Genomic DNA, 14,237 nt, shown 5'->3' on the forward strand with positions numbered 1-14,237 from the left:
AGACAAAGCAGAAGTAGAGAGACAATTATGAGAAATAAAGTAGAAGTTATAAGTCAAATTGTGAAATATAAAGACACATTATGACATACAAAGTTGCAAATACTAGAAACATAGTAGCAGTTGCGAAAAATAAAAATATGAAGTTGTAATTAGCTTAATCTTTTACTCTGAGGCAAAACTGGCTTACATGCAGTCCGAATCAGCTCAAACTTAAAAATGGAAGCAGACTGTAGGAAAGCTTCAAGACCTCAAATAGCACACACCTGCAGTGGACAACGATGGTTGTGTTTTCATGGCCTCTGTTGGAGCGGACTGCTTTGACAAACTGGATGAGTGTGGAGCTGGATTCCGGAACGCCGTGTTCTGGCCATGAGGTGTAGTTGAAATGGTGAACAATCATGTAGTTGCCATGCTATAGAGAGAGAGAGAGAGAGAGCTAAATGTGTCCTTGGGGACTAATTATCCATCTAACCACCCACATCTGTGTGTAGGCCTATGTGTTGCTGTGCATTGTTAGGACTCAGCGTAAGGCCACAAATATACTCAAGTAGTATCCAAAGACCCGAATACTCAATCAACACATGCAAGTGTGTCAAAAAACCTCATTACCCCAGGGGCAACAGAGTTCCCTTTCTAGAGCGGTAACTCTATATTGCATAGCAACGCAGCGGGAACTCCTCCTTTCTCCACTTTTGTTAATATCTTATGGGCTAACGCAAGCTTGGAACAGCTGGCCAATTGTCATGAAGTTTGCCAATACTGATTGGCTTGCTGGCAGTATAAAATGCATAGGCGCGACAATTGCGTCAGAATCTCTTTCTTCATGCTGCCATCGTGGAAGCTGCACCAGGAGGACTAGGAATCTTTTTCTCTGAGCATCCGATGGCTTCAACTTGCAAGATTTGTGCGGGCCCCATCGCCTCGCGCTTATGGCGACCAAGTGCTTCGCCCAGGCCATTGGCCACTCCATGGGTTTTATGATAGTCCTTAACAGAACTGAAGGACTCGGACCACAAGACGGTCCTTAACGCTCCAGTCACTCCCTCCGGCCTCTGATGCCCCTGGTGATGCTGGAGTCAGTCACAGAGCGTTTCTCCGCGATGAGCCACGTGATGCTCCGTCGCTCGCTCCAGCCCTCATTGTCAAAAAGAACTTTTTCCTCCTCTTACACCCAACACTCTCCCTGCCCCAGAGCAGCACGGAGTCTCAGCCCATAACTATAATGGCCTCTTGAGGCTGCGGGAGTGCCAATACTCCCCTGTCGTGCACGACCCCATTCGTGCCTGATCGGCTGCCAGCCTATTCTCCACAAGCCGTTTCCGCGTCAGTGCTTCTAGCCTCGTTGGGGCAGGACTCCAAAAAAAACACGTCGCCAATGGCAACGCGACCGCTGTGTCATTTCCTAGAAGCGTTGAGGGTTATTCCGGGCGTTTCACTGTGGGTACTGAGAATAATTCAACACGGATATTCTCTTCAGTTCAGATGCAGACCACCCCGCTTCCATGGCATTGTTCCGTCACTGACATTGCCCCAAAACGCCCCCCTTCTGAGACAGGAAGTTCTCACTCTGCTCACGAAAGGAGCGATAGAACGTGTCCCTCCGAGCGAGCAAGAGAGTGGATTTTACAGCCGCTATTTCGTGGTGCCAAAGAAGGATGGTCCGATTCTGGACCTGAGACCCATCAGCCGAGCACTTCACAAGCGCGCGTTCAGAATGACAACACTGAAGCAGATCCTGGCACAGATCTGTCCCAGGGACTAGTTCGCTTCAGTGGATTTAAAGGATGCGTACTTCTATATTTAAATAGCATACCAGTATTCAGTACTTCCGTTCGTAGCTCACTCAAGGGATGTGCTAATCAGTCACGTGGAAACGCTGCTTCGCCATCTGGATACGCTGGGACTGCGTGTGAATGTGCAGAAGACAGTGTTTATCCCGAGTCAGACTATAACATATCTGGGCGTGTGTTTCGACTCTGTGGCGATGCGAGCCCACCTCTCTCAAGAGCGCATATAGACAATTTCCTCGACTCTGCGCCATTTCAGACTTGGCAGGTCTGTTTCACTGAGGGCAATTTCAGAGATTTCTGGGCTGATGGCGGCGGCTTCTTCAGTGTGCCATCTGGGCCTGCTGCATATGCGGCCGCTGCAGTTTTGGCTGAAAACACGAGTCCTGCCGAGGGCATGGTCTTCAGGTCACTCACAGTTGCGTTAGCGCTCTGAGACCACAGCGCAACCCGGATGTGTTCAGCCCAGTAGTGCCTTTTGGAATAGTGACACAACGCACCGTGGTCTCGACTGATGCGTCGACCTGGGGAGCAGTATGGTTGGGTGTGCCTGCCTGAGGTCTGTGTTTGGAGTCACAGAGGGAGTGACTCATAAACCGTTTGGAATTAAAGGCGGTGTCCTTAGCCCTGGAAGCTTTTTGGCCCCACCCCGTTACCTGAGGGCATATAACGCCGGCAAGCGCTGCTATTCTCCAGTTGACCTTGCTTCTCGCGATCTCTGCACTAATACAGCTTGGTTGGATTTACGCTGCTCACCTTACGAGTCTGCAGGAGGACAAATCACCAGAACCAGCCTTCGCCAGTCGTAATAGTTGTTTTTTTTACCAAGTTTAGCTGTGATTGCTTCTGAGCCGCCCACGCTCTCGCATCTTCTCACCTGTTTCCCTTTTCACGGCTGCCCGCCCGGATTTTTCTGAGTTTTTTTGCCGGTATCTCGCTCTCTATATCTGCCGCTTCTCCTGAGCTTGGCATCTTCGTGGAGATCTCTATCTCCGAGGACATCTTCGCGGACAATCTCCTGATCGTTGAAGAACCGGACGGTTCTGGCGATGATGACAACGCTGGACAACCCACCCTCTGCTAAGCCCTGGGGGAAACCGACTCCTGCCACGGTGGGGAAAAACCCCTCAAACCCTACCCCCACCGACTTGAAACGCAAGCGGCTAGCCTGATGTTCAGCCGATGGGGGCATCGAGTCCACACTCACAAGTCGCAAGCTCTTCGGACTCTCTTCCTGCCCTAGAGCGTGTTCAAGAAACCTAGGGTTTCTTATGGAGGGGTTGGCCAACCCCCTCTCGAGGCTGCCCAGCTCATGTGTTCAGTGGAAGTTGTGTGTTCTCCCCCACGTTCAGGGGGTCTGTTGTGACGAAAAGTGCAAAAGCAGTGTCATCACACCACACATACTGTGTTCCCCTCACCCAGTTAATAAGGGATTCGGCCCCAGTGTTCCCCAACACAAAACACATACAAAACACAAAAAACACAAAAAGTAATTTTATTCTCATTATTTCCTGGTCCCAAAGAAGGACGGCTCTCTCCGCCCAATCTTGGACCTCCGTGTGTTGAACAAACATTTGAGGAAATACAATTTCATAATGTTAAGCTATGGCTTGCTCGCCTGCGCCATAAAACAGAATGACTGGTTCACATTGGTCGATTTGAAAGATGCTTTTTTACACATAAGCATTTATCCGCCAAACAGAAAGTTTCTTCACCTTTCCTGTTTCGCCTACAAAGGCGCATGTTACGAATTCACAGTTCTGCTGTTTGGGCTCTCATTAAGACCCCTGAGTTTTCCTAGATTGGAAACCCAATCTACGGAGTTTGGTGCCTTCATCCTCAGATAGTGGACATGTTATGGATGAGATTCGGACAGGCGGCCGTAGATCTATTCGCCTCACGCAAAAACTACCATTGTCTTATGTTCTTCTCGCTAAAGGACGTGGACGTGCCCCTCGGGGTAGATGCACTGGCCCACCCATGGCCCAAAGTGCTGCAGTATGCTTTTCCTCCCCTATGCCTGATAATTCCCACACTGGCAAGGGCGAGAGAGCAGGGCCTGTCTCTCATTCTGACAGCACCCAGGTGGCCCAAAGCACCATGGCTGGCGGAGATAATTTCTCTGTTATATGCCGAGCCGTGGCGCCTCCCCCTCCATACAGACCTTTTGCCCCAAGCGAACAGGGAGATTTATCACCCAGACATGGTGGCTCTATGGGCCTGGCCCGTGAGAGGTCGAACCTAAGCGCACTGGGGCTTTCGCCGCATGTGATTGCTGCTATACAGAATGCCAGGGCCGCTTCTACATGGTCCTTATATGGTTGTAAGTGGCAAGTATTTGAAGGGTGGTGCGATAGGCGTGGTCTTGCATCATATCAGTGCTCAGTTCCTGATATTTTGTGTTTCCTTCAAGACCTCATGGAAAAAGGGATTAAGGTCTACCTGGCTGCGATTTCTGCCTGTCATGTGGGTTTCGAGGGCTCAACAGTCGGGCAGCATCCTCTAATCCGCAGATTTTTGAGGGATGCCCGTCGCTCTTTGCCAGTCGTCAGGAGGACTGTTCCTGAGTGGGACCTCTCCATGGTGCTAAATATTCTTTTGAGCCTCTGGTAAGTACAGGTATTTCCCTAAAGCTGCTGTTTTTCAAGACGGCGTTGCTCTTGGCCTTGGCGTCAGATAAACATGTCAGTGAGCTACATGCACTCTTGGTTCATTGCTCGTGAACTAAATTCTCTCTTAGTGGAGAAAAGGTTTACCTTAAACCTAATCCAGTTTTCATGCCTAAATGCTTCCCAGCGTTCACATCTGTGTTAGAGCTGTCCGCTTTTCACCCTCCACATTTTTTCTCTGCGGAGGATCAGAGGCTGAATGCTCTGTGTGCTGTCCGTGCCTTACAGACATATATGACCAGGACCAGTGCTTTCCGGAAGAGCAGCCAGCTCTTTGTTTCATGGCCGCCCCCATACAGAGGGAGTCCCATTTCTAAGCAACGCCTCTCAAATTGGCTTGTGGATGCTATAGCTTTGGCATATAAATCAAAGGGAGTGCAGCCCCCAGGGGACATCAGAGCTCATTCCACGAGGGGCTTAGCCACTTCTTGGGCTTTGTTTAGGGGAGTGTCACTGCAGGACATCTGCTCCACTGCCAGTTGGGATTCTCCTCATACCTTTGTGCGTTATTACTGGCTGGATGTCACCAGAATTTCTGTAGCACATTCTGTTTTAGTGGTGGGGTCTTATTAGCCCTTCTCTGCAACCCCATTGGTAGTAAAAGAAGAACTATGGGGATGCATTTACATTCCTTCCTGGGTGTATTTATACAATTATATTGTATATAATTCATGAACCTGCATACTAAAGGATGCTGCCCAATGGTATTATTAATAAAAACCTATGTGACAAGCAGAAATAGAGGCCAAATACACTTTTATGGTTGAACGCTTTCACTTGGTCTATTAAATCCTGTAAAAATGATAGACTGCCACTGAGCACTGAAAGGGAATCTCGTGCTTAGCCTCGCACCAGCGCTCAAACACGCCCCATTTGCATACCTAGAAGCTCTAGCATTCTGTATGGTTCTGATAACACTGACAGACACACCGGTTGTATTCAAATTGAACCACTCACTGGCCAGGCCCATAGTGCCAAGCGTTCTGGGTGAGGATGAAAGATTACCCCGCCTGCTTGTGACAGTAGATCTCTGCGTAACGGAAGAGACCACGGGTCTTCGTACAGCATATGTATAATCTCCTCCAGCCAGTATTTCCCTGGCCACCTCGGAGCTATTAATATCAGTTTTAGTCCCTCCTCCCTCACTCTGTAGAGTGTTGGGGATATTAGCGCTATCGGTGGAAACACGTAAAGGAGAGTGCGGGGCCAATCGTGTGCCAGCGCATCTATCCCCAGAGGCGCACTCTGATCTTTCAGGGAGAAAAACAGAGGACACAAAGCATTATCGTAGGATGCGAACAGATCCACTCTGTTGCTCTGCCATATATTTCCCAGATCTGTTCAACCACTTACCTGTTCAATTTCTACTCCCCTGTTCGATTTCTACTCCCCGTAAAGTGGATTGCCCCTGGACAGCAGATCCGCACCCTGGTTCATTGACACCCTGTACGTGCATCGCTCTCAGTGATGAAAGATTGGCATTGCTCCACAAAATCAGTTTGCGTGCCAGCATGTGCAAGGGAAGTGATCTGAGGTCTCCCTGTCGATTTATATGAGCCACAACTGTAGTGTTGTCCGTTCTCACGAGAACATGATGCCCTTTCAGAAAAGGGAGAAAATGCTTTATTGTCTGAAAAACGGACAGCATTTCCAGATAGTTTATGTGAAGGTTGGTCGGATGATGATCCCATCTTCCATTCACTATCCTGCCCTCGTGAATGCCCCTCCAACGGGAAAACGACACGTCCGTCGTTATGACTTTTCTGGCTTGAACCACGCCCATGGGTACCCCTTGAACCAGAAAGGTTGGGTGTCTCCACTAGCGCAGTGCAAAGACTGTCTCTGACGTCACTCTCCTTCAGGAGTGCCTTAATGGGTCCAGCCTCAGAGACACCACCCCAGACATCCCCAAATATGTAGATCCTGTGACAGCCCCAGATATGTTATAGACTGTGCGGGAATCAAAACACTCTTGTCCGTGTTTAATTTTAAGCCCAGTTTCTGTATATGTTCCAGAAGCATGATTGTGTGATCTCTCACTTCTCACTCTGACTGAGCTATCACCAACTAGTCGTCTATTTAAGTAGCGAGATGAATGCCTTTTTCCCTGAGCGGAGTCAGGGCCGCTTCTGTGCATTTTATAAGTACACTCTTGGGCTGAGAGACTGAACTTGTACTTAAGTATTTGTGCAGTGCACTTAGATCTAATATGAAAAACCCAGTATGGCTTTGCTCGGGCGGGATCACTCTTATCTGCATTCTGCATCTTTCTCTGCATACAGAGTTGCAAGGCCTCATCATCCCTCATTTTCTCTTCACATCTCTTTTGCATCAGTGTCAGAGCCAAAAATGCCCTCTGCAACGACCGGTGCGTCCAGGATGGCTTCTTTTTCCCTGTCTGAGAGATTAGCCAGATTAAGCCATTGTCCTCTCTCTTGGATAACCATTGTGGCCATGGCTTTCCCAGCGGCTTGAACCGCACATCTCTGAAGACGCAGCGAGAGATCCGTGATAAAACAGATCTCTTCCCAGTATTTCTGACCTGGCATGGTAGACGCTTCGTCCTGCAGCTCTGATATGCGGTCAACAGAGAGATCGCGTCCATAGTCCTGACAGAGAGCGCGACTGCTTCATAAGCGGGTTCCGTCATTCTCGACTGGAAACGGTCAGCTTTAGATGGCAACGTCTGATTTTCAGCCGCCGTGTACTTTGGTTGCAAGTGCACGGAAACTAATGGCTCTATGGGAGGCATTCGGAGAAGGCCTTCCTTCTCCATCCCCTCCACATTGAGAGCGAAGTCACCCTGCACGGGTATTTTGCTGGTAAATGGCTTGTCCTTCCATGTAACCGCGACCTCCTCCTGGAGCTCTGGGAAAACAGGAAGGAGCTGTCGTGCTTCCCATTTCGCACTCGGCAGCCTCTTACCCTCATAGCGAGACTTTGCAGTCTCTGTTACCACGGTTGGCCACGGAATATTTAGTTTTCCTACAACGCGTTTGTACACATCTTGCAGATCAACACTGAAAAGCGGGGTGGATGGTGCCCCACCCGCCTCTCCCGTGGATCCCGCCGCAGCGAGGAGTTGTGCCGGGTGCGCAGGGCGGAGGAATGGAGAGTCCTCGAAGTCTTCCTCTTCATCAGTGAGAAGAAAGTCTGATTACCCCTCATTCCTCAAAATCAAGCACGTCCTTTCCTCGTCCGTGCTGAGCAGACTGGGCAGAGGTATGCATACATTGAGCTGCTCACTTCAGGATAGAGCTGCCGTGGTGGGCAGCTCTACAGGAATGGATACCTCCGGAGTGACAGCTGGTGTGGGGCTAGGTGTCATAAGGGGATTTTGGCACGGCAGGCTAGCTTGGCGTGCTAACCTGCGTCAAAGTATCTTCATTGTGAAGCGTGCGCAGTGTTCACATGGGCCGGGATTCTTGATTGCCAATTGATCATGTTTCAGCCCGAAACATGCAGAGCAGACCTGGTGTGTGTCCTTGCATGAAATTTTGTTCCCGCATGAACAGAGTCGCACAGAATCTCCATCACTAGCCGGGATAGTCTGCATTGCTGCAACCATCGTAGTGTCGAACAATCCTTGCAATCGTCTGGAATGCGAATAGAAGGAGCCAGGCGAAAAACGGCGTGGTGGCTAATAATTCGTCCAGAAGTTCTTTGAAGAGTTTGTAGGCTTCTGGTGTGAAGCGAGAAGAGGTTTTTGAATGTCGTAATGACGTTGTGTTGTTCCTCTTATACTGAGGGGTGGGGTAGCCACTCCCAGACATGTCTGCCAACCAATTGGGGCTGGCGTAATGTAATAGGGGAAGGGAGCGTATCCCATAGTGAAAAACCAAAATGTATGCTTGAAAGAGAACCAAGGTTACGATAGTAACCGGAGACGTTTTCTTTAAATTAAACAGGATGCCATTTAACCAGCTTGCAATGTTGGCAACTTTAACTAACTTGCTCAACAAGATTCTCTTAAACTGTTGCTCTGCTAGGACAATAGTTGAACTGAAAGATAAAAAATGACAATGTAAAGACAATGCTGATAATGTAAAGATGCACATTGTCTTACCCTCTCCACTCTGAGCGCCCGGACCGTCCATTCAGGGCGCACGTCCTCTGAGAGTTTAGTGATTATGATGTCAGCAAAAACAGTGACGGGTTTATTGTCCTCTGGCCAGTACTGATGACAACGGATCTGAAACATACAGCCACATTACTTGTAACGCATATATTTCAGGAGTCAAGCCTTTCGCTGTCAAACCTTCACATTTATTTAACTGTGTTTTAGTAGTGTTTTGGATGTAAATTATTCATATGGACTTAACTAATTACTTTTCAGGTAAAATGAAATTAATATGGATAAAAGTCTGAATTAATTAACAGTATATACTACATATTATACACTCTGAAGAGTAAAAATAGTGCAAAAATGTGAAAAAATAAACAAATAATTAAAATTACTTAAATAAATATATAAATTATTGTACATATTATTATATCAGACATATATCATTATACAAATCTGATATTATTACTGTATACTATAGACTTACTGGAAATTCCTTCTATTAACAGGTTTTAAGTTTTTCTTAAAGGTGAAGTTTTTCTAAAAAGTTTTTCTTCTTTCGTAATGGTGGCTATAAAATTAATAGAAAGCAATTATTTTCCAGAGAAATATTTTCCAAAATGATATGTTCACTGTATAAATGGGTTTATACATTAAATAAATAAACAAATAAGTAGTGCCGTCAAATCGATTAATCGTGATTACCCTGCCCTTCTCGAAGCATTGAGTGAGCATGACAATGGTTTTGGTCCCCGTCTCCCATATCATCCTCCAGAAGTCTGCAACAGTACTAGGCAGAGGACCCTGAGTGGCTATAAACTCATTAGGACACAGATAGCCCTGAGACACAGAAACAAGACAAAATAGAACAGGAGCTTAGGCCAATTCAATTAAAGTTTTGCCGCAGTATAAGAGACAGCTGATATGTGGGCCGCTCTCGGGTGCTTACAGAGACGAAGCTGGCATTGATGTAGTCAGACCCCGGCATTCCTGGCTCAGACAGTAACTTCACTCGGTTATTGTTATCTAAAAAAAAAGTGTTAAAATATGTGTTAACAATGTTTGTATAAAGAAAGCCTGGTAAGTTTTAAAATTAAAATTCTGTCAGCATGTTCTTACCCTCATGTCGATCAGAACCTGCATGACTTTCATGGAACAAATATAAAAATATTCTGAGTAACAGAGACGTTTTTTTCCAAATAGCATTAATTATATTGCACCCAAAATGACAAAAAAAAAAGCTTTATAAAAGAACTATAAAAGTAGTCCATATGACTTCACAGCAATCCAATTTTTCTGAAGCCATAACAACTCTGTGACATGATTATTTGTATAAGCTAGTATTTACATATTTAAAGTTCAGAAGATTTGTAGAAAATTCTCAGCTAAGAACAGCTAAAATTTTTAACTGTTCCTAATGCAAACCTACTATGTCTTCAGAAGTCTATAGACACTACCATGCAAAAGTTATCTATCTATCTATCTATCTATAGCTTTGCATCACAGGAATAAATTCCGTTAATAACAGTTATTTTAAATTGTAGACACTTCACAATATTACTGTTTTTACTGTATTTATCATCAAGTAAAAGCAACTTTGGTCAGCTTAAGTGAAATTAAAAGATCATACTAACCCCAAACTTTGAATGATAGAGTAGATCAAAAGTCATATGATATATGTCTGAGGTGCTTTTATGTCCTTTTTGGAGCTTGACACCATGTAATCATTGTATTGTTTAATTATGGAATACTGCAGCGTTTACATTTTCTTAAACGTCTCCTTTTGTCTTGCACAGAACAAAAAGGTCATACAGGTTTGAAACGACATAAGAACTACTAAACAATGACAGAATTCAAAATTTTTCATACAGGGTTTAATGTTTGTGAAGCGATTTTTGGAGCGATTCCAGGGAAGGTCAGCGTCTGAAGTGGCCAGATCCTGAAGCAACTTCGGCAACTCCTGAAACACACCGTAGAAAAGGTTAAGAAAGAAAATGAATCAACCAAGGAATAGATTTTCTAAAAAGACATACACCATTGAGCACATAACACCAAGTGCTCAATCAGAATGATGTGTCACTGAAACTCATTTTACAGTTCACTAGTGCTTGCTTTCTCACACACACACACACACACACACACACACACACACACACACACACACACACACACACACACACACACACACACACACACACACACACACACACACACACACACACATAACACACACACACACACACACACACACACACATACACATAACACACTTAACACACACACACACACACACACACACACACACCACACACACACACACACACACACACACACACACACACACACACACACACTTACAGCAAACTCCTCCTGAAACTTGGCATTGTCATTGGCACAAAGATCTTCCACATGATGAAGAAATGATTTCTTACTGATTGGCCTGCAAATTTATTAGAGAGCAATAAAGAGAGCATGAAAATACCCACAAAATTGTAAATCATTTCATTATAAATAATCACATCTTTTAAATTATTACCACAGCAACAAGCATTATTTCTACAGAATATGTATAGTATGACCTCTAAACAAACAACTAAAGACTAAAGAGCAGGTGGTAAAGGGTACTAATCTTCTGTCTTTGGGACTTGCTTATTGAATGATGCTTATTGAATGATACTAGACAAATAAATGAGAAAAAAATAGGGAAATTAGGAAAATATAAATCAATCCATAAAGTCTCCTTCACTTACTTGAGAGATTTCCTGTAACTTAGCAGCCTGGAACATTAGACAGTAGAGAATTATTATGAAATTGGCCTTAGACTGAAAAATTTAGGTTACTTTTTCAAATCCATTGATAAATAAGAAATGAATCTGAGTGAAGTTCACTACACAATCTAATTAGACGAAGACACACAAACATAAAACGAATCGGAGAGTCACTCCGATGATCTTTCAGGCAGAAATACACAAAGTAGAGCAAAACTACAGAGCAGCATTATGAAACCGAACAGCCACAAATTATGGCAAGGGAGATCATTTACTCTGGCACAGTCATTCATAATGAAACAGATTCAAAGCCAGGAACTAACAGCACAACATGCAACTGGGAAAATAAAATGTTTAAATTTAAAACGAATGAAAATACTGATAGAACACATCTTGTAATGTCATGCATCAGCTAAACACCAACATCACTGTCTACTTACTGGATGACAAAAATCTCCTTCCTTCTAAAGAAAAAGGAGGAGTACCTGAGAACAGAGGATAGTGAGTAAGTGTGTTTGGTGTTTGATTGGATTAGTGAGAGTGTATGAGTGAATTAAGGAAAGAATGAATGAGTGAGTGAGTCAATGATGGAATTAGTGAGTCAGAAAGTGCAGACTAAAGCACATACAGTGCGTAGCATACGTGAACACACCCATGATAAAGTTGCCTAAAAAGAGGAATAAAAAAATCATCTTTTGGAAATTGATCTTAATGCCTTAATTTAAAAAATGAGGAAAAATACAATCTTTAAGGACACCAATTTTCTTTGTGAATGAATAATATATCGTAAATAAATAAATGTTCTTCCTTAAAATACAAGTTGCGTAAGTCAGGACACCCCTATGTTAAATTCCCATAGAAGCAGACAGATTTTTATTTTTAAAGGCCAGTTGTTTCATGGATCCAGGATACTATACATCCTGATAAAGTTCCCTTTGGAATTAAAAAAGCCCCACATCATCAAATTCCCTTCACCATACCTAGAGATTGGCATGGGGCACTTTCCATAAGATCGTCTCTCAATGCAAATCATACCAGCTATTATTCTAACTGAAATAACACCATGCCAATCTGTAGGTATGGTGAAGGAAATTTGATGATGTGGGGCTATTTTAATTCCAAAGGGCCAAGGGAACTTTATCAGGATGCATAGTATCCTGGATCCATGAAACAACTGGCCTTTAAAAATAAAAATCTGCCTGCCTCTATGGGAATTTAACATAGGGGTGTCCTGACTTACTCAACCTGTATTTTAAGGAAGAACATTTATTTATTTACGATACATTATTCATTCACAAAAAAAATTGGTTTCCTTAAAGGTTGGATTTTTCCTCATTTTGTAAATTAAGGCATTAAGATCAATTTCCAAAAGATGATTTTTTATTCCTCTTTTTAGTCAACTTTATCATGGGTGTGTTCACTTATACTATCCTCTGTATATCCACATGTAACTAAAGCCCACTGCTCATGTACAGTGTATGATATCTCACCGGTTAATCTTCTCCTCTTTGAGCTCCAGGTCGGCCACTGCAATGAGCTGATCGAGCTTGAACTTTGTCTCGATAATCTCAGCCTCGCGTGGAGAGTACGTCCCACCTTCCTTCTGCCTGCGGTGGATCCTGGGATCAGAGAGCGAGTGAGTCTAGTTGTTAAACCAGGAAAAAACTGGGGCTTTTTGGGAAATACTATTTGAGTATGCTGTTGAGCCTCTATTTACAATAACAATCAACTTACCTCACAGATCCGTAAATAATCAGAATGAAAAACAATGCCAGGAAAAATGACAGCAGGACACCAAGAATGATCTGTTCATTTCTGGTTAGCAGGCGGTCATCTGAAATCAAAGTTAATATTTATATGCAGCAGAAGCAGTATTTGTTCACAATCAACAATGCATTTATTTGATCAAAAATTTAGTCAAAGTATTTTTTCAATTTAAAATAACTGTTTTCTACTTTAAAGGTGCAATGTGTAGTAATTTTGAGTATTTATTAACAGAAATGCAATATGACATCCATAACTATGTTTTCAGTGGTGTATAAAGAACTTACTTAATAAACCGTAATGTTTTTATTACCTTAGAATGAGACATTTATATCTACATAACCACGGGCACCCCCTTTTATGATGGTCGACATATTGTGACGTCATGTTTCTACCGTAGCCGAACGCGAACAAACAGCGTTACAGAGCGCGTTTCGTCACTACCTTGAAAGAGAAGCAGCAGAAAGCTAGAAGCTAGCCATTAACACAGTGAGTAATGACTTTTCCCTTGTCAGTGGTGTAAAATAGTAGTTGGATTGTTTCATGTAACTTAGTTCTTCTCCCTCGCTGTGTTATGGCTTTGCTATGTGGGGATAAATGTGCTGGTTACGTTTGTGAGACAGCTGATTAGTACTCTTGTCATTGACCGTAAAACAGTAACGTTACAGGAATCACATACCCGTCGATCGCGGTCGACAAGTCGATCTTGGAAGCATTTTAAGTCGATCGTGAAGAGTTGTCAAAATCAGTAAGAGGCAGACAGATTTTCATTTTTAAAGGCCAGCCGTTTCATTGATCCAGGATACTATGCATCCTGATAAAGTTCCCTTGGCCTTTGGAATTAAAAAAGCCCCACATCATAACATACCCTTCACCATACCTAGAGATTGGCATGCATGGGGCACTTTCCATAAGATCGTCTCTCAATGCAAATCATACCAGCTATTAGTAAATGGTGACTAGGGGATGCGGAGGCGTGCGCGCTGTTACAATCATGTCATTTTTGCCGCGCACACCTTTTGGCTCACGCGGACGCATCGAGTTTAAACAAGGCTTTACGCTTTAACCAGCTCAGCCACAGTAACAGCTCATATTTAGCCAGCTAAACTTTTACTACCCTATTAGAAAAAATATATAGTTGCATAGTTTCATGTGGTTCTTCTCCCTTGCTGTATTATGGGTTTGC

At 44.0% G+C, this 14,237-nt stretch overlaps 1 protein-coding gene across 5 annotated transcripts in view; it reads right to left on the reverse strand.

Moving 5' to 3' along the window:
* ptprq (protein tyrosine phosphatase receptor type Q) overlaps positions 1-14,237 on the reverse strand; it is a 74,164-nt gene that overhangs the window by 2,399 nt on the left and 57,528 nt on the right. For 3 of the 5 annotated variants that reach the window (XM_077193852.1, XM_077193849.1, XM_077193853.1), the window contains 10 exons: positions 13,022-13,121; positions 12,778-12,906; positions 11,728-11,772; positions 11,270-11,296; positions 10,878-10,959; positions 10,389-10,479; positions 9,469-9,545; positions 9,225-9,359; positions 8,523-8,648; positions 264-412 (listed from right to left, as the gene is read on the reverse strand). In XM_077193852.1, the coding sequence (XP_077049967.1) occupies positions 264-412; positions 8,523-8,648; positions 9,225-9,359; positions 9,469-9,545; positions 10,389-10,479; positions 10,878-10,959; positions 11,270-11,296; positions 11,728-11,772; positions 12,778-12,906; positions 13,022-13,121 (961 nt within the window). The remainder of the gene's footprint in view (positions 1-263; positions 413-8,522; positions 8,649-9,224; positions 9,360-9,468; positions 9,546-10,388; positions 10,480-10,877; positions 10,960-11,269; positions 11,297-11,727; positions 11,773-12,777; positions 12,907-13,021; positions 13,122-14,237) is intronic. The other 2 variants (XM_077193850.1, XM_077193851.1) reach the window with 2 other exon arrangements.

This window comes from Siphateles boraxobius, unplaced genomic scaffold (assembly GCF_051911475.1).
Source record: "Siphateles boraxobius isolate OS27281-9 unplaced genomic scaffold, OSU_SipBor_1 31, whole genome shotgun sequence".
Classification (NCBI taxonomy): domain Eukaryota; kingdom Metazoa; phylum Chordata; class Actinopteri; order Cypriniformes; family Leuciscidae; genus Siphateles; species Siphateles boraxobius.